Source organism: Alosa alosa, chromosome 7, assembly GCF_017589495.1.
Source record: "Alosa alosa isolate M-15738 ecotype Scorff River chromosome 7, AALO_Geno_1.1, whole genome shotgun sequence".
Lineage (NCBI taxonomy): Eukaryota > Metazoa > Chordata > Actinopteri > Clupeiformes > Clupeidae > Alosa > Alosa alosa.
In genome coordinates, this window is record NC_063195.1 from 11256197 (window position 1) to 11283296 (window position 27100).

The 27100-nt window shown below is 39.7% G+C and overlaps 3 protein-coding genes across 3 annotated transcripts in view; all 3 read left to right on the forward strand.

Annotated features, from left to right (window-relative positions):
* Window positions 1–4840, forward strand: part of LOC125297773 (B-cell receptor CD22-like) — a 10530-nt gene extending 5690 nt beyond the window's left edge. The window contains exons 10-18 of the mRNA XM_048248235.1: window positions 2009–2203; window positions 2591–2731; window positions 3028–3237; window positions 3268–3297; window positions 3533–3799; window positions 3927–4011; window positions 4143–4197; window positions 4355–4489; window positions 4613–4840. Of these exons, the coding sequence (XP_048104192.1) occupies window positions 2009–2203; window positions 2591–2731; window positions 3028–3237; window positions 3268–3297; window positions 3533–3799; window positions 3927–4011; window positions 4143–4197; window positions 4355–4489; window positions 4613–4840 (1346 nt within the window). The remainder of the gene's footprint in view (window positions 1–2008; window positions 2204–2590; window positions 2732–3027; window positions 3238–3267; window positions 3298–3532; window positions 3800–3926; window positions 4012–4142; window positions 4198–4354; window positions 4490–4612) is intronic.
* Window positions 4841–10848: 6008 nt separating this feature from the next.
* On the forward strand, window positions 10849–14781 carry LOC125297774 (B-cell receptor CD22-like). Its single transcript, XM_048248237.1, has 9 exons — window positions 10849–10915; window positions 11549–11905; window positions 12089–12355; window positions 12719–12988; window positions 13228–13497; window positions 13737–14003; window positions 14131–14215; window positions 14347–14401; window positions 14527–14781. Exons 1-9 carry the CDS (start codon window positions 10849–10851, stop codon window positions 14779–14781), a joined length of 1893 nt encoding a protein of 630 aa, XP_048104194.1.
* Window positions 14782–17536: 2755 nt separating this feature from the next.
* Window positions 17537–26977, forward strand: LOC125297539 (B-cell receptor CD22-like). The gene is made up of 12 exons (XM_048247939.1): window positions 17537–17564; window positions 18424–18490; window positions 18863–19201; window positions 19522–19773; window positions 19874–20140; window positions 21732–22001; window positions 22456–22713; window positions 23125–23388; window positions 23993–24080; window positions 24253–24286; window positions 24467–24708; window positions 25821–26977. The coding sequence occupies exons 1-12, from the start codon at window positions 17562–17564 to the stop codon at window positions 26038–26040; spliced, it is 2304 nt and encodes a 767-aa protein (XP_048103896.1). The 5' UTR covers window positions 17537–17561; the 3' UTR covers window positions 26041–26977.
* Window positions 26978–27100: the final 123 nt, after the last annotated feature.

Consider the following 27100-nt stretch of genomic DNA (forward strand, 5'->3'; position numbering starts at 1 on the left):
CTCTCTACCTCAGCTTTTTGGCTCTAAAATGACTTGTACGCCTTGGGCCCACACCCAAGTGCTCACACCCTCATCTGTTATCGCTACTGAGAGGAAACCATAAAGGGAACTGTTGTTGGTGAGCGTGCTCAGTGTCACCATAGCAACAATTTGGAGGTGAGAAAAGCTTACACAAGCTAGATGATGTCTAATAATAATAATAATAATAATAATAATAATAAGCTTGATTTGTATAGCACCTTTCATACACAGAATGCAGCTCAAAGTGCTTTACATTTGAAGCATGTAACACAATAATAGTCAGTCATTATCAATCACTTTTCTTCATTATCAATCACTTTTCTTCATTGCTGGGGCCATTTATGATCCACTCAGCAACATATCAAAAATATAAAAAATAACATGTCATAAGACTGGCAGCCTTAACCCTCTTACCCCCCACAAGCAACTGTGGCAAGGAAAAACTCCCATATTCCAGGAAGAAACCTTGAGCAGAACCTGACTTAATAGGGGGAGCCCATCTGCTTCTGGCTGGCAGTGCCCTCCAATAGTAGCAGATGTAGAATAATCTGAAAAAGTAGTCTACAGGATAAGATGAGTTAACTAAAAGCTTTCCTGTACAGGTATGTTTTCAGATCTTTTTTAAAAATATTTACTGAACTCGCCTGCTTGATGTACAGAGGCAGGGTGTTCCATAGTTTGGGGGCATAATGGATAAACGCAGCTTCTCCACTTTGCTTGTGGAGGACTTTGGGTACGATTAAAATATTAGAATTTGATGATCTAAGTTTCCTTTGTGGTTGATACGATATTAAAAGCTCAGAGATATATGAAGGTGCTATGCCATTCAGAGCTTTGTAGGTAATTAACATAACCTTAAAATCAATTCTATAGGAAATAGGGAGCCAGTGCAGTTCAGCCAACACAGGGGTGATGTGTTCTCTCTTCTTGGTCTTAGTTAAAAGTCTAGCCGCAAAGTTCTGTATGAATGCCAATGTCTAAGATACACATGGTTGGAGTTCTACTGCCATCTGTCATTTGGGGACAACTAGCTTGATCCTCTGCCCAAGCCCAAGGACAACGTAATTCAAGTATACTTTTATATCACACTTATTTTATGTATTGAAGCTTTTTAGTATAATTGATTTGTAAATAACAAATTTAAATTCTGAGTGGGCAAACCCAATCTTCTGTACTTATTACCATTTTAAAGATATGACAGTATGTTGCCTCCCTGCAATCTAAATGTATAACAGAGGCCGGTTCTTCTTCTGTTGTTAGTGTTTTGCAGGTCTCAATGTTAAGGATCATGCAACATACACCAGTTGTGTTTCTGCTTCTCTTGCACATCCTTTGTGCTTATCAAGGAAAAGGAGGTTAGAAAACACTGTGTTTGTATTTGTATATAATTATATTACAATACAACTCTTGACTATGGCTTATGACTTACATTAACACTGCATTGAAATGTCTTATGAAAATGATTGTGTTTTTAGTGTACACACAAAACTAAACTAACCATACAAATATATCTGTGTTGGTCCTGAGCACAGAAAACTGACTCGGCTTGTTGCTTTTTGGCAACGTTGTTCTCATCCACTAGTGGTATGATACCAGCTATCACAGCCATACCAGTTTGCTGTTTACCACCCACCCCTTTATGGCAATGATAGATATCTGACTCTGTCCTTAATATGACCGCCGCACAGCGAAGCCAGATTTCAGATTTTTCGAAGTCAGATTTTATTTTTTTTATTTTTCGCATGCCTAATTTTTGTCAAGGATTCCCAGGACACTGAAAGACCGGGACACTGGAAGACTGGGGTACACAAAACTTGGTGGGCATGTAGCCCCACAGATAGCATGAATCCATTGTATTTTGTTTTGATCTGTAGTCCCCCCGATGGACTGGACCCTCCGAAAGGAGGCTGAATAACTAAGGTGCTACTGATGGCTAGTACAAATAGAATCTGTCTTGACTGGATCATGTGCTGTCATTCATTTTCAGGTACCACATCTCATAAATGGGAGGTCAAATTCACCAGTCACCATTTCTGTGCTGTGACCGGATCATCAGTGGTCATGCCCTGCTCATTCACCCATCCTAATGGTCTCATGGTCACCAAGGTCTACTGGCGCTACCGACCTGACCATAATAAAATATTCACAGACATAGTGAATGAGAATCCTAAATACAAAGGACGTATACAATACTTTTGGAACAAGAACAAGAAGAAGACGAGCTGCACATTCAAATTGAGCAAGTTGATGATGTCAGACAATGGAGAGTATTTTACATGGATTAAAACAGAAGATTCTAAAAAGAAGTGGCTGAGTAGATCTAATGTCACTTTGTCTGTTAAAGGTAGTGTGGACCTGGCAAACTGACATAACTTTGTCTTTATTCATAAGTTTGATAATCTAACAATCAACTATCAGTATATGACAGAAATGTTTGCTATCATATTCAGGTTAGAAATTGTGTACCACAGACTTGTAATGTTTTCATACATTTCACTGACTTAATTATTATTATTGATGACTGATTGCTATAATGTTGCAGAACTTTCTGTTGGGATTCCTGAACCAGTGATGGAGGACAACGACGTGACACTGAGTTGCAACAACATATGCTCTTCAAAAGACATCCCCTCAGTAATATGGAAAAAGAACGGACAGGATTTACATGTCAAACAGAAACACCACAATGAACTCATCTTTCAGAGTGTCAGTACTGGGGATGAGGGCAACTACTCTTGTGCACTGAAACACAATGAAGACCATCCATCCAAACCAGTGGAGCTTAATGTTAATAGACATGTAAAGTGAAATGAAAATTTTTAAAGACATATTTCCATGTACAAGGGGGCCTGTGTGATAAAGTGACTCTGAAATGAATGGAGATCTGGAATATTTGAATTCAGCACCCTCAAATTTTGAAAAGACATCAAATTTGCCCAGGACTTTTTTAAATGTTTGTTAGCTATCTCTAAAATACATATTTCCATTTTTTCTTTTATTTCCAAGTCCCTCCAAGGGTCCCGTCTGTCTCTGTCAGTCCTGCTAGTGAGACACTAGAGGGCGCTTCAGTGACTCTGACCTGCAGCAGTGATGCCAACCCACCAGTGGAGAGCTACACCTGGTTTAATCGCAATGGCTCAATAGTTTCCAAGCTGGACACTGGAAAGTATTACCACATTGGGAATGTCGGCTCTGAACACACTGGAGATTACTACTGTGAGGCCAGGAACCTATAATGGGCCTCCAATTATACTGCTTTTCACCTGGATGTTCACTGTGAACTTTCTTTTTTCTATCTAGGCTATGTATATGTACCCTAATTTACATGGAGAATATAATTTCTAATGGCTGAAATGGCAACCTGGCTGCTTTAGCTGTTGGCTGCAGCAACTCAAGCTATGGAGATCTATGTAAAAAAAATGCTGGAATTCTTCTTAGTAGGTTTATCTTAAGTTACATGCAGCCGCAAACTGTATTTAAAATGTAACAACAATTCAATACATTTTTACAGATGCTCCCAGAAAACTGTCAGCGTCTCTAAATCACTCTGGAGAAATAGCAGAGGGCAGTTCAGTGACTCTGACCTGCAGCAGTGATGCCAACCCAGCAGTGGAGAACTACACCTGGTACAGGAGGACCACAGCTGAAACAGTGCGTGTGGGTACAGGAGAGAGAATCAACTTCAATCTGACCTTAGACAGGGCTGGACTGTACTACTGTGAGGCCCACAATAGTGTTGGATCCCTGAATTCCACTGGAGTTGAAGTTGCTTGGTCTGGTGAGTTGTACCCAGATATATGCATGTAATGTCATCACCTGTGCACCACACACCATATCATTGTTTTTGCATTTTGTAGCACTTGAGACTTGCTGTTTTGACAAATTGATCTTTATGATTATTCTAGGCTTTGGTTGGAAGACAACCACTCTCTTGTCATCTTTAGGTTTTCTCATAATCCTCATCATGCTCATAGGCTACGTGTTTTGGAGGTGAAGAACATTATTTTTTGTCTTTTACTTTTACTTCTGTGGAGCACACCTGTTCAGACACTTTGACTCTCTAAAGTCTAACCAAGTAAATCTACTCCTGAACCTTTCTCATGGTCTCTCTGTATATATAGGAGGAAGAAGGCAAAACCAAGTAACAACCCCAGCAGCTCTGATAATAACACACAAGTAAGCACTACTTGCCAGGGCTTTCATTACGGTGTACACTGGGCTGATATTTTATATTTAAGATACTTTCATACCACAAAGAGATTAAATGAGCTTGTTGACCTTTGACCGTTTGATTAAAACCCTTATTCCCATTGGGTGGCCCACTAATCACCAGAAGCTCAATCCACTTACACAGCAGCAGCATGAGCAGCAGGAGAAGGGGTACGCAGCAGTCAACACCACCCAACCTGGTGCAGGCTACCAGAGCCTGAACCCCAACACCACCCAACCTGATGCAGTCTACCAGAGCCTGAACCCCAACACCACCCAACCTGATGCAGTCTACCAGAGCCTGAACCCCAACACCACCCAACCTGATGCAGTCTACCAGAGCCTGAACCCCAACACCACCCAACCTGATGCAGATTACCAGAACCTGAACCCGAGCACCACCCATCCTGATTCAGTTTACCAGAGTCTGAACACCAACACCATCCATCCTGATTCAGTTTACCAGAGTCTGAACACCAACACCATCCATCCTGATTCAGTTTACCAGAGACTGAACACCAACACCATCCATCCTGATTCAGTTTACCAGAGTCTGAACCCCAACACCACCCAACCTGATGCAGTCTACCAGACTGAAGACACATTCTAACTGAGTCAATATTAAATTCTTGTTTTTTTAATGAGAACTAGTGTATGATAAACAGCACTTCAAAAATGTAAACTATTGAATCATATTTTACTGCATTTTCATTCCATGCTTTTGTGAATACTACTTTTGTTTTAGATAATTACAAAGCCTGAGTATCTGAAATTTTTGGTTTCATACTTTAGTATGGATGCTAGTAAGGGTTAACTTGTTCAGTATTAAACCTTTCTATGCCTTTACTTTGTCGTTATTTTTTTTTTGCCACAGGGCAGCATTGTATAGATTACTTGATACTAATATGTCCTATAAAATAATTCAGAATGTGTTGGTTGTGTTACAACTTGGTTTTAACATGTATGTTTTTGGTCATAGTGCCATTTTTATACCATCTTCTAGGTGGCAGTATTCAGTCATCATCGATGGTACACAATGCCATGGTGACTGAAAGTCCACAATGGAGGTGCTGTGGTCAAAAGAGGTGCTAAAGGAAGTGCTGTGGTCAAAAGAGATGCTAAAGGAAGTGCTGTGGTCAAATGCTTTTTATATGGTTATATACGTTTTTATATGTTAGCGATCTGACACGCACAAATATCAATATTTAACTGTGGTCAAATATTAGGTCTTACAATGCCATGTCAATGTATATTGCATTCACATTGTTATTGCTATTGTTCATCATAGTTTGGTTTATGATAGTATATCACAACACAGCAGGACAATAAAGGCACAATTCAACACATCTGTTACACATAATGCACGATCCTTCATGTAAAGTGACATAATGCTCATGTTTGTCCCTTAATAGAGAAGAGTTTGTGCACCTCTCGTCTATGTATAGCACGCCATGGAGTCTATAAGTGTGATGACCTGATGTGGGTTTGGTTGGTGATAGCAATCTTCACACCTCTATGGCTGCAGAGAGAGAGAGAGAGAGAGAGACAGAGAGAGAGGGAGAGAGACAAAAAGAGACAGAGAGAGAGAGAGATGTTGAATAAACATGATGGCCGTATACATAAGTTATTTGCCATGCATGTCTAGAATCTAGACACTAGATAACATTAATGTAGATACATTTGCTGTGTAGTAGTATAATGTATTATAGAAAGACAATCTGCTGTATTGGTGTATTGGTTGTATTAGTTGAAACACAGCCCATAATCACTTCCCAATCAAACAGTATCAGATTTCTTATTCGTAATATAAATTCAAATTCTTAATATAAATAACTATGTCAGCATAGCATGTCACAACACAAAAGGACACTATGGCACAATTCAACTCTTGAATATAAAAGTACAGTAAGCATGCTACCATATATCATGTTATTACATACCTATAATGTATGGTCAAATGGACTTAGAGGACCAAGACCTATTGAAATATGAAGAAATTTAGATGTCATGAGAATGATGTCTGCTATTAGAGGAGGGTTTCTGTTTGTGGTTTGTATAATGAGATAAAAATACTGAGGGCAAAGTTGACCAGAGGTTCCTGTAAAAGGCAGAGAGAGAAGAACAGTTTAAACCACATGCCTGCTAGCAGTTTCAGCCATTTCTGTAGCGCACTGGGTTGGAACAGAGTTGCTGAAAAACACCAGTCTACGGTAACACTTTCTAGATTACTAAAGATTACGATTATAGTATGCTTTATATATGTCTATATCCTCAAGTTTAAAGCTGTGCACAAGTAAAAAAAAAACATTTCTAGAATGATCTCTAAAAGCAATAGAATGACAATTGCTAAGCACATCATGTTGCCAGTGGTTTGACATGTTAAAGGAAAACTCACAGATCTCCATTTCTTGAGGTCACCGAGTATCGTTACGAAAAATAAAAAAAACGGTACTACTTGAGATGCTGCTGCCAGCAGTTATAGTAGCCAGGCAGCTACAGTGCTACACTCTGGGGTCATGGTTTGAAAAATGTTGACTTCTCCTGTGTAACATAGGCAATGTGTGATTAGTGAATTTAGGCATGCTCTCTTTTCACAATTTGCTTTAAGGGAGTTAAACGTTTGACAGACGCTAGAATAAGGCCAGGGGCTGCATCTTTTGTACTTCCTTTTCTCTCTCTCTCTCTCTCTCTCTCTCTCTCTCTCTCGCTGCTTGTAAGTTTCTACTGCTACTATGTTTATCACCCTACAATGGCCTGGTATACCAACAAAGAAAGGAAGTATGTAGGCTATAGGTGTGTCTAGACAGGGCAGTTTTGTTCTCCATGAGTGTTCTGTACTGAGAGTCAGTGGTCTCTGAGACACAAATACTGCCCAACACCAGCATCCATGGTTGTCTTCCCACTTTCATGGGCTCTTCTTGTAAGTCAGGACTACCATACCCAAACGATTTGATGCAGCAGAGTGTATTCTGTGAGTTCAGACAACTTTGAGGTTTGGATGTACTGATAACACTAAATAACATCCAACTTTTTTGCATCAAATCTAAATGATCTGCAACAGTGTATCAAAGGCTATGTGTGTCACAGTGTGTGACTCTCTACCTCAGCTTTTTTGGCTCTAAAATGACTTGTACGCCTTGGGCCCACACCCAAGTGCTCACACCCTCATCTGTTATCGCTACTGAGAGGAAACCATAAAGGGAACTGTTGTTGGTGAGCGTGCTCAGTGTCACCATAGCAACAATTTGGAGGTGAGAAAAGCTTACACAAGCTAGATGATGTCTAATAATAATAATAATAATAATAATAATAATAAGCTTTATTTGTATAGCACCTTTCATACACAGAATGCAGCTCAAAGTGCTTTACATTTGAAACATGTAACACAATAATAGTCAGTCATTATCAATCACTTTTCTTCATTATCAATCACTTTTCTTCATTGCTGGGGCCATTTATGATCCACTCAGCAACATATCAAAAATATAAAAAATAACATGTCATAAGACTGGCAGCCTTAACCCTCTTACCCCCCACAAGCAACTGTGGCAAGGAAAAACTCCCATATTCCAGGAAGAAACCTTGAGCAGAACCTGACTTAATAGGGGAGCCCATCTGCTTCTGGCTGGCAGTGCCCTCCAATGGGAGCAGATGTAGAATAATCTGAAAAAGTAGTCTACAGGATAAGATGAGTTAACTAAAAGCTTTCCTGTACAGGTATGTTTTCAGATAAAAATATTTACTGAACTCGCCTGCTTGATGTACAGAGGCAGGGTATTCCATAGTTTGGGGCATAATGGATAAAAGCAGCTTCTCCACTTTGCTTGTGGAGCACTTTGGGTACGATTAAAAGATTAGAATTTGATGATCTAAGTTTCCTTTGTGGTTGATAAGATATTAAAAGCTCAGAGATATATGAAGGTGCTATGCCATTCAGAGCTTTGTAGGTAATTAACATAACCTTAAAATCAATTCTATAGGAAATAGGGAGCCAGTGCAGTTCAGCCAACACAGGGGTGATGTGTTCTCTCTTCTTGGTCTTAGTTAAAAGTCTAGCAGTAAGAGTTCTGTATGAATGCCAATGTCTAAGATACACATGGTTGGAGTTCTACTGCCATCTGTCATTTGGGGACAACTAGCTTGATCCTCTGCCCAAGCCCAAGGACAACGTAATTCAAGTATACTTTTATATCACACTTATTTTATGTATTGAAGTTTTTTTAGTATAATTGATTTGTAAATAACAAATTTAAATTCTGAGTGGGCAAACCCAATCTTCTGTACTTATTACCATTTTAAAGATATGACAGTATGTTGCCTCCTGCAATCTAAATGTATAACAGAGGCCGGTTCTTCTTCTGTTGTTAGTGTTTTGCAGGTCTCAATGTTAAGGATCATGCAACATACACCAGTTGTGTTTCTGATTCTCTTGCACATCCTTTGTGCTTATCAAGGAAAAGGAGGTTAGAAAACACTGTGTTTGTATTTGTAGTATGCTTTATATATAGTCTATATCCTCAAGTTTAAAGCTGTGCACAAGTAAAAAAAAAACATTTCTAGAATGATCTCTAAAAGCAATAGAATGACAATTGCTAAGCACATCATGTTGCCAGTGGTTTGACATGTTAAAGGAAAACTCACAGATCTCCATTTCTTGAGGTCACCGAGTATCGTTACGAAAAATAAAAAAACGGTACTACTTGAGATGCTGCTGCCAGCAGTTATAGTAGCCAGGCAGCTACAGTGCTACACTCTGGGGTCATGGTTTGAAAAATGTTGACTTCTCCTGTGTAACATAGGCAATGTGCGATTAGTGAATTTAGGCATGCTCTCTTTTCACAATTTGCTTTAAGGGAGTTAAACGTTTGACAGACGCTAGAATAAGGCCAGGGGCTGCATCTTTTGTACTTCCTTTTCTCTCTCTCTCTCTCTCTCTCTCGCTGCTTGTAAGTTTCTACTGCTATGTTTATCACCCTACAATGGCCTGGTATACCAACAAAGAAAGGAAGTATGTAGGCTATAGGTGTGTCTAGACAGGGCAGTTTTGTTCTCCATGAGTGTTCTGTACTGAGAGTCAGTGGTCTCTGAGACACAAATACTGCCCAACACCAGCATCCATGGTTGTCTTCCCACTTTCATGGGCTCTTCTTGTAAGTCAGGACTACCATATCCAAACGATTCGATGCAGCAGAGTGTATTCTGTGAGTTCAGACAACTTTGAGGTTTGGATGTACTGATAACACTAAATAACATCCAACTTTTTTGCATCAAATCTAAATGATCTGCAACAGTGTATCAAAGGCTATGTGTGTCACAGTGTGTGACTCTCTACCTCAGCTTTTTTGGCTCTAAAATGACTTGTACGCCTTGGGCCCACACCCAAGTGCTCACACCCTCATCTGTTATCGCTACTGAGAGGAAACCATAAAGGGAACTGTTGTTGGTGAGCGTGCTCAGTGTCACCATAGCAACAATTTGGAGGTGAGAAAAGCTTACACAAGCTAGATGATGTCTAATAATAATAATAATAATAATAATAATAATAAGCTTTATTTGTATAGCACCTTTCATACACAGAATGCAGCTCAAAGTGCTTTACATTTGAAACATGTAACACAATAATAGTCAGTCATTATCAATCACTTTTCTTCATTATCAATCACTTTTCTTCATTGCTGGGGCCATTTATGATCCACTCAGCAACATATCAAAAATATAAAAAAATAACATGTCATAAGACTGGCAGCCTTAACCCTTTACCCCCCACAAGCACGCCATAAGGCAACTGTGGCAAGGAAAAACTCCCATATTCCAGGAAGAAACCTTGAGCAGAACCTGACTTAATAGGGGGAGCCCATCTGCTTCTGGCTGGCTGCGCCCTCCAATGGGAGCAGATGTAGAATAATCTGAAAAAGTAGTCTACAGGATAAGATGAGTTAACTAAAATATTTTAAAAAATATTTACTGAACTCGCCTGCTTGATGTACAGAGGCAGGGTATTCCATAGTTTGGGGGCATAATGGATAAAAGCAGCTTCTTCACTTTGCTTGTGGAGCACTTTGGGTACGATTAAAAGATTAGAATTTGATGATCTAAGTTTCCTTTGTGGTTGATAAGATATTAAAAGCTCAGAGATATATGAAGGTGCTATGCCATTCAGAGCTTTGTAGGTAATTAACATAACCTTAAAATCAATTCTATAGGAAATAGGGAGCCAGTGCAGTTCAGCCAACACAGGGGTGATGTGTTCTCTCTTCTTGGTCTTAGTTAAAAGTCTAGCCGCAGAGTTCTGTATGAGTGCCAATGTCTAAGATACACATGGTTGGAGTTCTACTGCCATCTGTCATTTGGGGACAACTAGCTTGATCCTCTGCCCAAGCCCAAGGACAACGTAATTCAAGTATACTTTTATATCACACTTATTTTATGTATTGAAGTTTTTTAGTATAATTGATTTGTAAATAACAAATTTAAATTCTGAGTGGGCAAACCCAATCTTCTGTACTTATTACCATTTTAAAGATATGACAGTATGTTGCCTCCCTGCAATCTAAATGTATAACAGAGGCCGGTTCTTCTTCTGTTGTTAGTGTTTTGCAGGTCTCAATGTTAAGGATCATGCAACATACACCAGTTGTGTTTCTGATTCTCTTGCACATCCTTTGTGCTTATCAAGGAAAAGGAGGTTAGAAAACACTGTGTTTGTATTTGTATATAATTATATTACAATACAACTCTTGACTATGGCTTATGACTTACATTAACACTGCATTGAAATGTCTTATGAAAATGATTGTGTTTTAGTGTACACACAAAACTAAACTAACCATACAAATATATCTGTGTTGGTCCTGAGCACAGAAAACTGACTCGGCTTGTTGCTTTTTGGCAACGTTGTTCTCATCCACTAGTGGTATGATACCAGCTATCACAGCCATACCAGTTTGCTGTTTACCACCCACCCCTTTATGGCAATGATAGATATCTGACTCTGTCCTTAATATGACCGCCGCACAGCGAAGCCAGATTTCAGATTTTTCGAAGTCAGATTTTATTTTTTTTATTTTTCGCATGCCTAATTTTTGTCAAGGATTCCCAGGACACTGAAAGACCGGGACACTGGAAGACTGGGGTACACAAAACTTGGTGGGCATGTAGCCCCACAAGGATAGCATGAAACCATTGTATTTCGTTTTGATCTGTAGTCCCCCCGATGGACTGGACCCTCCGAAAGGAGGCTGAATAACTAAGGTGCTACTGATGGCTAGTACAAATAGAATCTGTCTTGACTGGATCATGTGCTGTCATTCATTTTCAGGTACCACATCTCATAAATGGGAGGTCAAATTCACCAGTCACCATTTCTGTGCTGTGACTGGATCATCAGTGGTCATGCCCTGCTCATTCACCCATCCTATTGGTCTCATGGTCACCAAGGTCTACTGGCGCTACCGACCTGACCATAATAAAATATTCACAGACATAGCGAATAAGAATCCTAAATACAAAGGACGTATACAATACTTTTGGAACAAGAACAAGAACAAGACGAACTGCACATTCAAATTGAGCAAGTTGATGATGTCAGACAATGGAGAGTATTTTACACAGATTGAAACAGAAGATTCTAAAAATAAGTGGCTGAGTAGATCTAAGGTCACTTTGTCTGTTAAAGGTAGTGTGGACCTGGCAAACTGACATAACTTTGTCTTTATTCATAAGTTTGATAATCTAACAATCAACTATCAGTATATGACAGAAATGTTTGCTATCATATTCAGGTTAGAAATTGTGTACCACAGACTTGTAATGTTTTCATACATTTCACTGACTTAATTATTATTATTGATGACTGATTGCTATAATGTTGCAGAACTTTCTGTTGGGATTCCTGAACCAGTGATGGAGGACAACGACGTGACACTGAGTTGCAACAACATATGCTCTTCAAAAGACATCCCCTCAGTAATATGGAAAAAGAACGGACAGGATTTACATGTCAAACAGAAACACCACAATGAACTCATCTTTCAGAGTGTCAGTACTGGGGATGAGGGCAACTACTCTTGTGCACTGAAACACAATGAAGACCATCCATCCAAACCAGTGGAGCTTAATGTCATGTGTAAGTAATAGACATGTACAGGGCCTGTGTGATAAAGTGAAATGAAAGGGTATTTTTAAAGACATATTTCCATTTTATGTCGTCTTTTGTTTCCAAGTCCCTCCAAGGGTCCCGTCTGTCTCTGTCAGTCCTGCTAGTGAGACACTAGAGGGCGCTTCAGTGACTCTGACTCTCAGTGACTCTGGCTACTCGAGCTATGGAGATCTGTGAATATTTGAATTCAGCACCCTCAAATTGTGTGAAATAGCCCCTTTACCGACTTTTCCTCAAATTTGCCAACAGGACTTTTTCTAAATGTTTGTTAGCTATCTGCTCTCCCTCTAAAAGACATATTTCCATTTTATGTCATCTTTTATTTCCAAGTCCCTCCAAGGGTCCCGTCTGTCTCTGTCAGTCCTGCTAGTGAGACACTAGAGGGCGCTTCAGTGACTCTGACCTGCAGCAGTGATGCCAACCCACCAGTGGAGAGCTACACCTGGTTTAATCGCAATGGCTCAATAGTTTCCAAGCTGGACACTGGAAAGTATTACCACATTGGGAATGTCGGCTCTGAACACACTGGAGATTACTACTGTGAGGCCAGGAACCTATACGGGGCCTCCATTTCTACTGCTTTTCACCTGGATGTTCACTGTGAGTACTTTCTTTACTTTCTATCTAGGCTATGTATATGTACCCTAATTTACATGGAGAATATAATTTCTAATGGCTGAAATGGCAACCTGGCTGCTTTAGCTGTTGGCTGCAGCAACTCAAGCTATGGAGATCTATGTAAAAAAAATGCTGGAATTCTTCTTAGTAGGTTTATCTTAAGTTACATGCAGCCGCAAACTGTATTTAAAATGTAACAACAATTCAATACATTTTTACAGATGCTCCCAGAAAACTGTTAGCGTCTCTAAATCACTCTGGAGAAATATCAGAGGGCAGTTCAGTGACTCTGACCTGCAGCAGTGATGCCAACCCACCAGTGGAGAGCTACACCTGGTTTAATCGCAATGGCTCAATAGTTTCCAAGCTGGACACTGGAAAGTATTACCACATTGGGAATGTCGGCTCTGAACACACTGGAGATTACTACTGTGAGGCCAGGAACCTATACGGGGCCTCCAATTCTACTGCTTTTCACCTGGATGTTCACTGTGAGTACTTTCTTTACTTTCTATCTAGGCTATGTATATGTACCCTAATTTACATGGAGAATATAATTTCTAATGGCTGAAATGGCAACCTGGCTGCTTTAGCTGTTGGCTGCAGCAACTCAAGCTATGGAGATCTATGTAAAAAAAATGCTGGAATTCTTCTTAGTAGGTTTATCTTAAGTTACATGCAGCCGCAAACTGTATTTAAAATGTAACAACAATTCAATACATTTTTACAGATGCTCCCAGAAAACTGTCAGCGTCTCTAAATCACTCTGGAGAAATAGCAGAGGGCAGTTCAGTGACTCTGACCTGCAGCAGTGATGCCAACCCAGCAGTGGAGAACTACACCTGGTACAGGAGGACCACAGCTGAAACAGTGTGTGTGGGTACAGGAGAGAGAATCAACTTCAATCTGACCTTAGACAGGGCTGGACTGTACTACTGTGAGGCCCACAATAGTGTTGGATCCCTGAATTCCACTGGAGTTGAAGTTGCTTGGTCTGGTGAGTTGTACCCAGATATATGCATGTAATGTCATCACCTGTGCACCACACACCATATCATTGTTTTTGCATTTTGTAGCACTTGAGACTTGCTGTTTTGACAAATTGATCTTTATGATTATTCTAGGCTTTGGTTGGAAGACAACCACTCTCTTGTCATCTTTAGGTTTTCTCATAATCCTCATCATGCTCATAGGCTACGTGTTTTGGAGGTGAAGAACATTATTTTTTGTCTTTTACTTTTACTTCTGTGGAGCACACCTGTTCAGACACTTTGACTCTCTAAAGTCTAACCAAGTAAATCTACTCCTGAACCTTTCTCATGGTCTCTCTGTTCATATAGGAGGAAGAAGGCAAAACCAAGTAACAACCCCAGCAGCTCTGATAATAACACACAAGTAAACACTACTTATCAAGGCATTACACTGTGTTGATATGTGATAGCTAAGATCCTGTCATCATTACTACATTACACAGAGTTTGTATTAGCATGTTGACCTTTGACCCTTTGTCCAACCCCCAGCATGTCCCACAGTGTGTCCCTGATAATGTGTATGAAGACATCTCAGGCCTCCCTCTGACCTCTGCTCCAGCCCAGAGGGTGGACTCAGGTGTCCAGGATGATGTCCAGTACGCCAGTGTTCAGTTCAAGAGCTCCAGAGGTCAGCAGGTGGCCCTTTACTCCACAGTCCAGAAGTTCAAGCCCCACCCACAGCAGCTGGAGGAGGTGGTGTATGTAGCAGTCAACTTCTCTAGACCCACTGCTGCCACCCAGTGAGTAGAATGGGACATGACATACATTACACATTCATTTACATTCTGGATTTCCATATTCAATCTTACCAACTAGTGCATATTGTGCATCATATCCACTCTTAATGATACTGAGGGAAGTATTCAAGCCTTGTCTCTTCATATCCAAACACCCTGTAGTCTGACCTTTTGCCTACAAAAGAGTCCTCTGAAAACATAAACCCCAATGTTGCCATCTACTGGGTAGAATGGGATATGACCCACAAATGTAACACTTCTTACTCAATATTTACTCTCTGTTTGTTGACCATGTGGTTTAAAAAATACAGCTCTCATTTTATTCACTGTACAGTATTCTGTTAACACTGAGCACTACAACATTACTCAGTAATACTCATTAATACGTTTACATTTGTTCCAGTTTAATAAGTGCTGGGGTCCAAGCAGTGAAGCATACATTGTGTTTTTAAACTTTTCTTTTTAGTAGTTTTTATAAAATAACCATTGTAATCATTTTGTGTATGTTTTCTTTTTACCCATAGACCTGAACAAGATCCTGTAATCTAGAGTATAATCAACAAATCCAAACCCACTAAGCACACTGCATGTGATTTGGATGTTTAGTTTAGTGATCCATAACTTGGTAGGTTGGTTTTACACTTGTAGAACTTTAATGTAAAACATAATGAAAATAATTGCTTTTGAGGATTTGGAGTTTGAGTGTTAGATCATGTTTATGTTTTATTTGTATGTTCAGATTTTGCTTTTATAGTCTGTTTTGTCAAAAGCAATGAGGGCAGTGTTAAATTAACCTCAAATTATAATGTTGTGTTTTCTGTACTTTTAAAATGAAGTGCCATCACCATTTTATCTTCAAAATAAAGTGTCTCTGTGTTTTGATGTGCCAGATTTTACAGAAACTTTTGCTTATGCGCCTCCTTCTGGTCCTGGCCTGTTAGTGCAGGCACTTTTCTTGGTTTCTATTTGGCACATTCCATCATTTTCAGCACAAGTATTTTATTTGACAAATGTACATAATTAAATAACTAAATAAATATGTTCATCATAATGTCCCAGTCATCCTCTCTCTATGGTCAATGAACAGTTGGTCCTGAGAATCCAAACTCATCCTTTGTCAGACAAAACCCAGATAGGAAATTAATCAAGAAGCTTTGGGTAAATATGTCTGTGTTATATGCTTTAGTTATGTCTCCTTGATCATGCAGTCACTTGATTGACTTCAGAAGCTTTGTGACATCATCTGCATGGATTCCTGCATCACTTTGGTGGCGCCATCTGGTGATGGTTAATGGTATAGGCAGAGGATGAATATCTGTGACAGTTTCTGTCTCAATATAACTGGTAGTGTGTATACGCACAGCTGTTCAGACAAATAATTTGAAATGACTATGCTGTATTACAGAACAATTAAATGTTAAGTCATGATGAACTCAACCTATGTTGGCATTTCATTATGAATGTGTATGCCATATTCATGAATTGGGAAATGTATACCTTACAGTTTTTCTCAGTCGCTTTGGTGCTTTTTGCAGATCAGAATGAAAATTATCATAACTATTAGTTCAACCTCCACAACATTTAGTCATTTGTGCACATCATATTAGCAAATTCTCCTTCCTCTGAACAAATTGAAAATGCTTTTGGACATGTATCAGCTGCTTTCATACAATTCTCTGCTGTTTTTTAACATTATCATTTGCTTATGTCATGTCAGTCAAAATGAACTATACTTATGAATGCTGAATAGTCGTTCCCAATAAAACTAATAGTCTTCATTTCATTGCTTGAGTCATTACATACAAAATTGTTGAACTAGTTATCAAATTCTGTCACAATGCTGTAGAATTGCAAAGAGCATACAGTAAAAATGTACGTATTCAGTGTCTTGTACTCACTTACTCCCCTAACTACAGCAATGTGTAACTTTACTGTAGTTTTCATTGCATGTTCAGGTAGTGTCACCTTTTTTTCTGCCCTTTCTTTGCATTGTAAAACACTGAGAGAACTGTCATAATGAAAACATGACAAAGCCATTTGACTATCTTGTTCATAAACGATGGTGTCAAGACTTCTCTGATGACACTGACAGTTTCATTGACATGAATACGTGCTTTTGAGGAATGGACTATCCATTTTGAGCAAGTGACGTGCTTTTGCAGGTCATCCACTAGGTTTTGCAGTTTGCACTAATTGTTTTGAGAAATGCACTAACTGCTGTGCAAATGTTAATAGTGATGTGAGAATAGCACCAAAGCGACTGAGAAAAACTATAACTACTATAGTCAAGCAAGCAAGTCCACCTTTATGACTAATTTGAGGACCCGTTGAAAAACATAGTCAACAGAGTCTGCACATCTCTGGCCCACTTCCTCTCTCATGCCCAGGTCTAGTCAAACTGAAACTGACCGTCGATCGACCGTCGAAGTAGAAGAGACATAATGTTTTTCATAACTTGAAACATTTACACTAAAAACTAGGATTAAGTTTATTAAACTATGTTTTACCATTGTCTTTGCTGACAAAAGTGTGTGTGTGTGTGTGTGTGTGTGTGTGTGTCTGTGTGTGTGTCTGTGTTCATCAAAGAAATGGACAGTCATGCTGATTGGTTGACTCACAAATCTTCACATCCTCTCTATTAGTGAATGTGCTTACCTGACATTTCACATGTGAAAGCAGAACAAAAAAGTACTCTGACATCACCACAGCTAGACACTCAGATTTATTTTAGCGTTAGCTCTGTTCCTCTGCGGTGTGCATCAAGTCAAGATCAAGCATCTCCTATACATGGTAAGAGTAGATACTACATGTACATTTTTAGGCAAATAGAGGAAACAGACATTTGTTGACAAACAATTTACAGTGAATGTAATGTAATGCCTTTATTTGTCCCCCAGTGGGGCAATTAGTTTGGCAGCAATAGGAGTACACAAAATTACAAAAAATACATAAATACACATAGTATAATAAATAACATGATGCACATCATTGTCATAGGTGAGTAAACTACCTTTTCCTCCTGGCGTTTAGAAGGGAGACAGCAGAAGGAACAAAGGAGTGTTTGAATCTATTTGTTTTAGCAAATGAGAGTCTGAGCAATGAACCTGATGGTAGAAACCGAAACCGTTGATGTAGAGGATGAGAACAGTTACACAAGATGGAGTTTGCTTTCTTAAATAGCTGTTTGTTGTAGAGATCCTGTAAAGTTTATTGTCCAAACCCAATAATTTTGCTACTAACACTAACAACCTTGTTGTTAGTGACATGCCAAATTTGTGACATGCCATAATGTTTAACATCAGGTGTTTTCCTTAATGTATCATTATAATGTTTTTTGAGACTTTGTGAATGCAGTCATTGACAATATATACATACATAGATGTCAATCATTACGATTTTATTTACTATCCTATCCCAGCATATACGAGTGTGTGCAAAGATGGTATACATTTTGATTGAAATGGTGTGTTTACTATTTAGTCAAGCATTCAAAGGCTGGTTATGAACAGGAATGCTTGGTATGTCTCATGTCCTGTATGGTATGTTTACTATTTAGTCAAGCATTCAAAGGCTGGTTATGTGTTTATTTAGTCAAGCATTCAAAGGCTGGTTATGAACAGGAATGCTTGTTATGTCTCGTGTCATGTAGGATTCTGCATCTGAGAGAGTGAGAACTTCCCTTTTTCTGACCATCACTGTTCTCAGCATGATCCAAGGTGAGCCGTTGTGTTGTTATTCTCACGCATGTGGACAGGACAGTCACTGGCTGCAGATCAGACCAGGGGTCTGACTGAGGAAATGTATCTAGTAGTTGTTCATACAAACAGAAAAACTAACAAACAAACAAACACACTAAGATAAAATATATATATATATATATATATCATGCTATGTTAAAATATATGTATTATGTTATATGCACTATAGTCTATGCCTTTTTTTAATATTTATAAATATATATACTTTGTAAAGATATACATGACACGTAGCACATGTCTATGTGCTATGTAAAATATGTATTTGCCTATTTTGATGAAGCACTTTACACTTTACACCCTTACATGTGTGTGTATGTGTGTTGATCTCAGGTCTATCTGATGAGGGGTGGCAGATTAACATCTCTCATTCCTCTGTCTGTGCTGTTGCCGGGTCAACAGTGGTCATTCTATGCTCTTTCACTCATCCTCCCAACGTCACGGTGAAGAAGGTTTTGTGGACTGTCAATCACATGTTGGACAAAGATTTCTTAGAGTATCCAGAGTACATGAGCAGAGTTCAGCACAGTGGTGATATGAAGAACAACTGCACACTGGCTCTCAGAGAGGTGGACCTATCAGACAGTAAAGTGTATTTTGTGAGGATTGTAGCAGAACAGGAAGTGTATCCTCTGACAACAGAGCCAATCAGATTCATGCTATCAGTCACTGGTGAGTTCAGTGGGTTTGTAATTTCATTTGAGAGAATGTGTCATTTGCCATGATTATTTTACTTCTTCACTTAGCTTTATCCAAAGTGACTCAAATATATCGATTATTAAAAGGATCAATCTCCCCAGAGCAACTCTGCTGTAACAGCCAAGAATAAAGCCTATAACTTATCTGGCTACTGCACGCTAGCTCAGCTCCATCAGTACTATGCTAGCGCAGCAGGATTCTGCTCCACGTGCAGTCTGCTGTTGGGATTAATAAGATGATCTGATGTTAGTCTGAATGTGTTCACATTTGTGTTATTGTATTTCTCTCCAAAGAGCTTTCTGTTGAAGTGTCTGGGTCTGTGGTTGAGGGAGGAGAGGCGAGGCTGAGATGCAGACGCTCCTGTGGGTTTGATGACAACAACCCCACTGTTACATGGAGGAAGAACGGCCAAGATGTACTTAGACAAACAAACAACAGCGATCTTGTCCTCCAGAACATCAGGATTGACGATGAGGGTGATTATTCTTGTGCGTTAAAAGGTCGTGAAAAACATCCATCTAAAGCAGTGGCGCTCAAAGTGATGTGTAAGTAGCATAAACATAAAATATTTAAAACATTCACAAGATTAATATCGGTACTATGATATTCATAATGATTTCTGCATACAAAACATTTTTCAAATAGATGCCCCAAAGAACATATTGGCATCTATAAGTCCTACAGGTGATGTACCTGAAGGCAGTTCAGTGAATCTGACCTGCAACAGTGATGCCAACCCACCAGCGGAGAACTACACCTGGTTTAAGAGTGGAACTGTCCCCTCCCACATAGGATCTGGGCAGACGCACAGGATCATTGACCTCAACTCTGATCATACTGGACAGTACTACTGTGAGGGACAGAACTCAGTCGGCCTCAGCAAATCTCCTGAGGTTTATCTGGAGGTGCAATGTGAGTAGTATGATCATGTCACTCAACTACACCAGCATCTTTTTGAACAAGGTCAAATCGTCACCACAAGGTCATCTGACTAACACCCAGAATGCTAATATTCTGATTAAAGCAGATTGTTTTCTTTTTTTTAATTAATGAGTGATTTATTGTAATTATAGTTTGGGTTGGAGTCAATATACAATTTAATATGTTGAGCAATTAAAGAATCAAATTGTTTTTTTTAATGTATTTTGTGGCTGTTGTGATGATTATGGGCTGGGCAAGTGTAGTCAACCCTTTTTGCGGCTGCCATATCAGTGGCAATTTAGCTCTATTTTTGTTGGTCCCATTCAATAAAATGTGTTGTTTATCAAATGCTTGTCTATTGAAGGGTAAAGTCCAGAGTTAAAACAACCTGAGGGGTATTTCACAAAACCTAGATAAAGGATTAAGCTGGGATTTTTAGGTTATCCTGGATGAATTTAGCCTTGACTTGGTTTCACAAAAGAGATGGCACATACGTTACCATGGTAATTTATTCTCTGCACCTAGCCTGGTCCCGACCAGGCTAACAGCCAAGCTAAGTTAATTCTAATGGTAATTATGTCGTCTTATTGCTTCAGCTAGCTGTCATTCACATCAGACCTCCGTGCTATTTTTTAAGGAGTTTTATTCCATTTATAAACTATTTGCTAAATGTATTTGCTCGCAAAACAAAACAGATTGTCTGCCTACTACCATATAGTTATTATTTTAATTGTGATAGCCTTATAATTATTAACATAGGCCTAGGTACTCATTGTTTGCTTATTTTATTGATAGACGTTTGATGAATAGCCTACTGTAGTTGATTGGAAGTGGAGGGGCAAGTTCTCGGAGGTATTTTCAACTATAATATTAAGGTATATCATATTATGTGTATCTTTGCAGAGGCAAGCTTTCTTAATGGCGTTGCGTGCGAGACAAGAAAGCACTCTGCGTGGGTGCATACGTGAATTTGCATTCGGTTGGTCTACCACGCCTACTCCCGCTGTTTTACAGAAATAGCCATGATTCCCCATTCCAAAAAGGACAACTTTACTTCATCGTTAGTCTATATCAAAAGCGGTTGTTCACTTTGTGTGAATGACGCTATTTTCCGCGTCTTTTTTATTCCAACCGTGGGCACTTTGGAGCAGAAACGAAAACGCGCACACATCCTGAATTACTTACACCTGGCTTGACATAGTCGCTCCTACTCATCCTGGATTGGCATTAGTGAAACGAGTTTAGCTAGGATGACCAGACAACGCTATGTCAAACCTCGTTTTATCACTTATCTTAGATGTCTTAATTCTGCCTTTGTAAAATACCCCTCTGGTCAATCTGTGATTGATAACAGGTTTAAACTTTTCTTTGGGAGCAAAATTAAGTTAATCAGAGTTGGTAGTGTTCAAAGCGTTCCTACAGATAAACTGAAGTATTGCAAACTTTGACAAACAGGGTTTTCTGAAGGCAACACATTGCCTTACTTCTTCATTGAAAAACATTTTCACTTTTCCTGTATCTTGTTTTACAACTCTGAGTGTGTTTTCACAAGGATGCATTCTGTTGCCCTTATCTGTTACAGATGCTCCAAAAAACACTTCAGCATTGGTCAGTCCCTCTGGTGGAATAGTGGAGGGCACTTCAGTGACTCTGACCTGCAGCAGTGATGCCAACCCATCAGTGGAGAACTACACGTGGTTTAAGAAGATTGGAGTAACCATCTCAGAGTTAGTTACGGAGCAAGTTTACACCATTCCCAAGGTCAGCTACCAACACACTGGCTACTACTACTGTGAGGCCAAGAACCAGTATGGTGCCAGTAATTCTTCTGATGTTAACCTGGATGTGGAGTGTGAGTATCTAACAGTCGGAGTCACTGTAGCAATACATGAACATATTCTCTTAGGTTGCCTTCACACTTGGTCCATTTAACTGGACCGAACCAGAGTGTGATTAGTCCCCCCAAACCCTGACCCAGCTGATTCACTGTAGCAGCACATGACCTTCAAATATACATACTTCACATCACTAAATGTATGTTTTGATTCCATGAAGGAATTTGTATCCAGTGTGCTGAATAAGCAATTGTTTATATTAAAGCTGATGCTAGTTACCACACACACACTTTCAGTTGGGTAGAGCCAGGGTGGCCAGGGTGGCTCTGTAGAAGGTTAGTTTAGCATCTACATTCCTTTGAATTGTTTATATTACAGTAACATAAAAAAAAAACCTTGTACATTTACCACACACTCTTGGTACCCCTGATAACTGTCATACATATTACCTATCATCCTTATCTGTTACAGATGCACCAAGAAACACCTCTGTATCTGTGAGTCTCTCTGGTGGAATAGTGGAGGGCAGTTTAGTGACTTTGACCTGCAGCAGTGATGGCAACCCACCAGTGGAGAACTACACCTGGTTTAATGTGGATAAGAATGCAACATCCCCCATGGCAACAGGCTCTATCTACAGCATCAGTAACTTCAACTTTGAGTATTACTGTCAGGCAGACAACAGGCATGGTGTTAATAATTCTACCGTGATTCATCTGGAAGTTTATTGTGAGTAACGTGTCTTAGCAGTTATCATATAATAACATGCAGCATTTGTAGACACTGTAAGGAAACTCAATAGCTTTGATATTGTATAACAAACAACATGTTGTTTTCTCCAGGGCAAATAAACTAGCAAAAATAATTAGGCTTATGATTAACTGTTTAATGTGTACAAATTACAGGTACTAATTTGATTGGGCCTATACTTGGGCCAACTAATTTGTTAGGTCAGTTTTGGTCCACTTTCACACAGTGCTGACTTAACCTTAATATTATACTGTATGTGCCACAGTATGCATTGTATTATTGATGACAATACCTTAATATTATCATGTTAAAAAAACATACACAAAGTTAATATCACTGCTGCAACATTCATGAGGAATTATACATGCAAAACGCTCATATTTCAAACAGATGCCCCAAAGAACACCTTGGCATCAATAAGTCCACCAGGTGATGTACCTAAAGGCAGTTCAGTGACTCTGTCCTGCAGCAGTGATGCCAACCCACCAGTGGAGAACTACACCTGGTTTAAGGTGGATGAGTCCACTCCAGTAGGATCAGGACAGCAGTACAACATCACTGACATCAGCTCTGAGGACGGAGGACAGTATTACTGTGAGGGACAGAACTCAGTCGGCTTGAGCAGATCTCCTGAGGTTTATCTAGAGGTGCAACGTGAGTAGTACGATAATGTCACTCAACTACACCAGCATATTTTTGAGCAAGGTCAAATCGTCATTACAAGGTCACCTGAAAGCTACTATTCTGATTAAGGATAAAAAATGTCTTAAGTAATGATGCATGTATTCTTTGTTAATATAGTTTGGGTTGGACTTACAGTAAGAATAAAATATGTATCAATTAAATAATCAAATTGCTTTGTGTAACTTTTTGTGGCTGTTGTGTTGTGGATGACTATTGGCTGGGCTGGTACTGTGCCAATTACAAATCTGTTCTATTTTTTGTTGGTCGTGTTAAAAAAAAATGTTCTTTTTCAAATGGTTGTCTGTTTAAGATGTCAGTGCTGAGGGGGAAAAGTGATATCCAGACTGTCTGCTTTAAGATGTCAGTGCTGAGGAGAAAAGTGATATCCAGACTGTCTGCTTAAGATGTCAGTGCTGAGGGGAAAAGTGATATCCAGACTGTCTGTTTTAAGATGTCAGTGCTGAGGGGAAAAGTGATATCCAGACTGTCTGTTTTAAGATGTCAGTGCTGAGGGGAAAAGTGATATCCAGACTGTGTGCTTATGTGCTCTTGTATCTACCTCTCTTCTTCCCAGTCTTGCAGTGGCAGAACATTGCTGTAATTGTTGCTATGGCATCAGTTCCATTCACAGTCATTGTACTGTACTGCCTTATCTACAGAGGGTGAGAGACAGCAGCTTTGTGTTTAATGGCATGCATCCATCGTGAAGCTTTACAGCTCTGCTCAATCTAGTTGTATATTTGACAGAATCCAGCAGCATTCCTCTCTGAGGAAAAGCTTGTTTACTCTTCCTTCATAGCTAATCATAAGTGTCTACCTATTTCATCATTTCAGAGTGAAGAAATGTTTAAAACGTACTCAAACACAGGTGAGTGTTTTGGTTTAGAGATTTCCACCTGGAATTCCCAAACTATTTTCCCCCTACTCTATAATCTGTGTTGACATTATATTATATTATATTATATTATATTAATAATTACTACTGTGTTTTTCCCCTACTATAAATGTTGAATTTCAATGAGAAATGTGTTTTTCTTGTCATCCACAGGCGACTGTTGATAATGTGTATGAGGAAGTCTCAGAAGTCCTCTTGACGACCTGCATCCCTGCTCCAACAGTGGACGCAGGTGACCAGGATGATGTCCAGTACGCCAGCGTTCAGTTCAAGAACTCCAGAGGTCAGCAGGTGCCCGTTTACTCCACAGTCCAGAAGTTCAAGCCCCACCCACAGCAGCAGGAGGAGGTGGAGTATGTAGCAGTCAACTTCTCTAGACCCACTGCTGCCACCCAGTGAGTAGAATGAAGCATTACACATACAGCGAACCTTTATTCCTGTATTCACATTCCAGCACACTGCTGCCACCTAGAGATATTACAGAAAATAAAAAACATTAATCAATCCACCTGACCTCTTCATGTGAATAATGTTTATTATGTACTTGAGGCATTGGTGGCATTAGAGGGCAGACTAATCACAACCAACCAATCAAACAATTAATTAATCAATCTATCCATCTACCCATCACACAATCCTTTTATAAAACAGTCAAAGTAATCAGCTGATTCACTGCATGTTCCTATTCTCACCCATGTCATGTGATAAGTGTTGGGCTGAGTATGGAGCTCACATTAGTGTGTTGGGCTGAGTATGGAGCTCACAAGCTCACATTAGTGTGTTGGGCTGAGTATGGAGCTCACATTAGTGTGTTGGGCTGAGTATTGAGCTCACAAGCTCACATTAGTGTGTTAGGCTTAGTATGGAGCTCACATTAGTGTGTTGGGCTTAGTATGGAGCTCACATTAGTGTGTTGGGCTGAGTATGGAGTTCACAAGCTCACATTAGTGTGTTAGGCTTAGTATGGAGCTCACATTAGTGTGTTGGGCTTAGTATGGAGCTCACATTAGTGTGCTGGGCTGAGTATGGAGCTCACAAGCTCACATTAGTGTGTTAGGCTTAGTATGGAGCTCACATTAGTGTGTTGGGCTTAGTATGGAGCTCACATTAGTGTGTTGGGATTAGTATGGAGCTCACATTAGTGTGAGTATGGAGCTCACATTAGTGTGTTGGGCTTAGTATGGTTAGTATGGAGTTCACATTAGTGTGTTGGGTTTAGTATGAAGCTCACATTAGTGTGAGTATGGAGCTCACATTAGTGTGATGGGCTTAGTATGGAGCTGTGATGGGCTTAGTATGGAGCTCACATTAGTGTGTTGGGCTTATTATGGAGCTCACATTAGTGTGAGTATGGAGCTCACATTAGTGTGATGGGCTTAGTATGGAGCTGTGATGGGCTTAGTATGGAGCTCACATTAGTGTGTTGGGCTTATTATGGAGCTCACATTAGTGTGTTGGGTTTAGTATGGAGCTCACATTAGTGTGTTGATGTTTTTATTCTCAACAGACAGGCTCCAGACACAGTGATCTACAGCAAGTCCACAAACAGAAATCATTTCAACAGACAGGCTGCAGACACGGTGATCTACAGCAATTCCACAAACAGAAATAATCTCAACAGACAGGCTGCAGACACGGTGTTCTATAACAAGTCCGCAACGAGGAACATGAACTCGAAGAGACCACGTGGCGCTCCACCAGCTCCACCAAGTCCTGCTAGAGTCTAATGGCAGTTGGTTTTGAAGCAGTAGGCTGTGTGTACAGTAGGTTTGGGACTTAATTAGATTGTGCAGTCACTGTATGTACACTGTATTTACATTGTTGACAATGTATGTCTGATGTCCTTTTTCCATGCATGCATGCACAAGCACAGGCACAGACATGCACACATATCTTAGATTGTGCAGTCACTGTTTTACATTGTTAAAAAAACCTTGAGTCCGCACACCAGAATCTGCTACTTAGCGTTTTTTTAATGGTAGGCTTTATCACCACATGTGACGTTTCGGGCCCCAGCCCTTCATCAGACATATAGCATACCATTTAAAAAAACGCTAAGGAGCAGATTCTGGTGTGCGGACTCGACGTTCTTTTACATGCTTGTGCTTTCCTGTCCAGCACCCAGTACTCAACGATTTGGATGTGCGTGCTACACCCTTGAACTCTGTTTTACATTGTTGACAATGTATGTCTGTTGTCCTTGCATGCACAGGCACAGACACAGACATGCACACATATGCATACACACACACACACACACACATGCAAGAGACTGCAGACTAGTCTGCTGTACTTTCAATTCATGCTCACGCTAACGCAAACACACAGGCGCACAGATGCACGCACACACACACACACACACATACACACAGGTACACACACTCCCACTCTAACACACACGCACACTCAAACACACACACGGCAACACTCACACATGCACACATACACACACACACACATGCTTACACACCCTTAAAAGCAGGCCAAAAAGTCCCCTCTTGTCTGGCTCTTCAAGTCTATGTAATTTCCTTTCAACAGGCCAGACTTAAGTGTATGATTTAAGAAACATACCTGATTCTCTGTCAGTTTTTGTTAAACAATACAAGATCCAAGATACAAGATACAATACAAGAGAACCTGTATGAGTAAACATGTTTCCTCATATAAAGAGTACATCAATAAATAAACTTTTCTAAAACAGTTTGTTTGATGCAGTTTGGGTTATGGATCCTGCCTCCTGTTCAGATCTGGCCAGAAGTCCTCATCAACATCGCAGGTGATGTCCAC

What these genes read in the sequence shown, in the direction of transcription:
- LOC125297774 (XM_048248237.1), top strand. Translation starts at nt 10,849, where the DNA reads ATGCAACATACACCAGTTGTGTTTCTGATTCTCTTGCACATCCTTTGT. An exon ending in TGCTTATCAAGGAAAAGGAG is followed by an intron (nt 10,916 to 11,548) that starts GTTAGAAAACAC and finishes ATTCATTTTCAG; the next exon opens with GTACCACATCTCATAAATGG. An exon ending in ATAGGCTACGTGTTTTGGAG is followed by an intron (nt 14,216 to 14,346) that starts GTGAAGAACATT and finishes CTGTTCATATAG; the next exon opens with GAGGAAGAAGGCAAAACCAA.
- LOC125297539 (XM_048247939.1), top strand. An exon ending in ATTCATGCTATCAGTCACTG is followed by an intron (nt 19,202 to 19,521) that starts GTGAGTTCAGTG and finishes TTCTCTCCAAAG; the next exon opens with AGCTTTCTGTTGAAGTGTCT. An exon ending in TAAAACGTACTCAAACACAG is followed by an intron (nt 24,287 to 24,466) that starts GTGAGTGTTTTG and finishes TGTCATCCACAG; the next exon opens with GCGACTGTTGATAATGTGTA.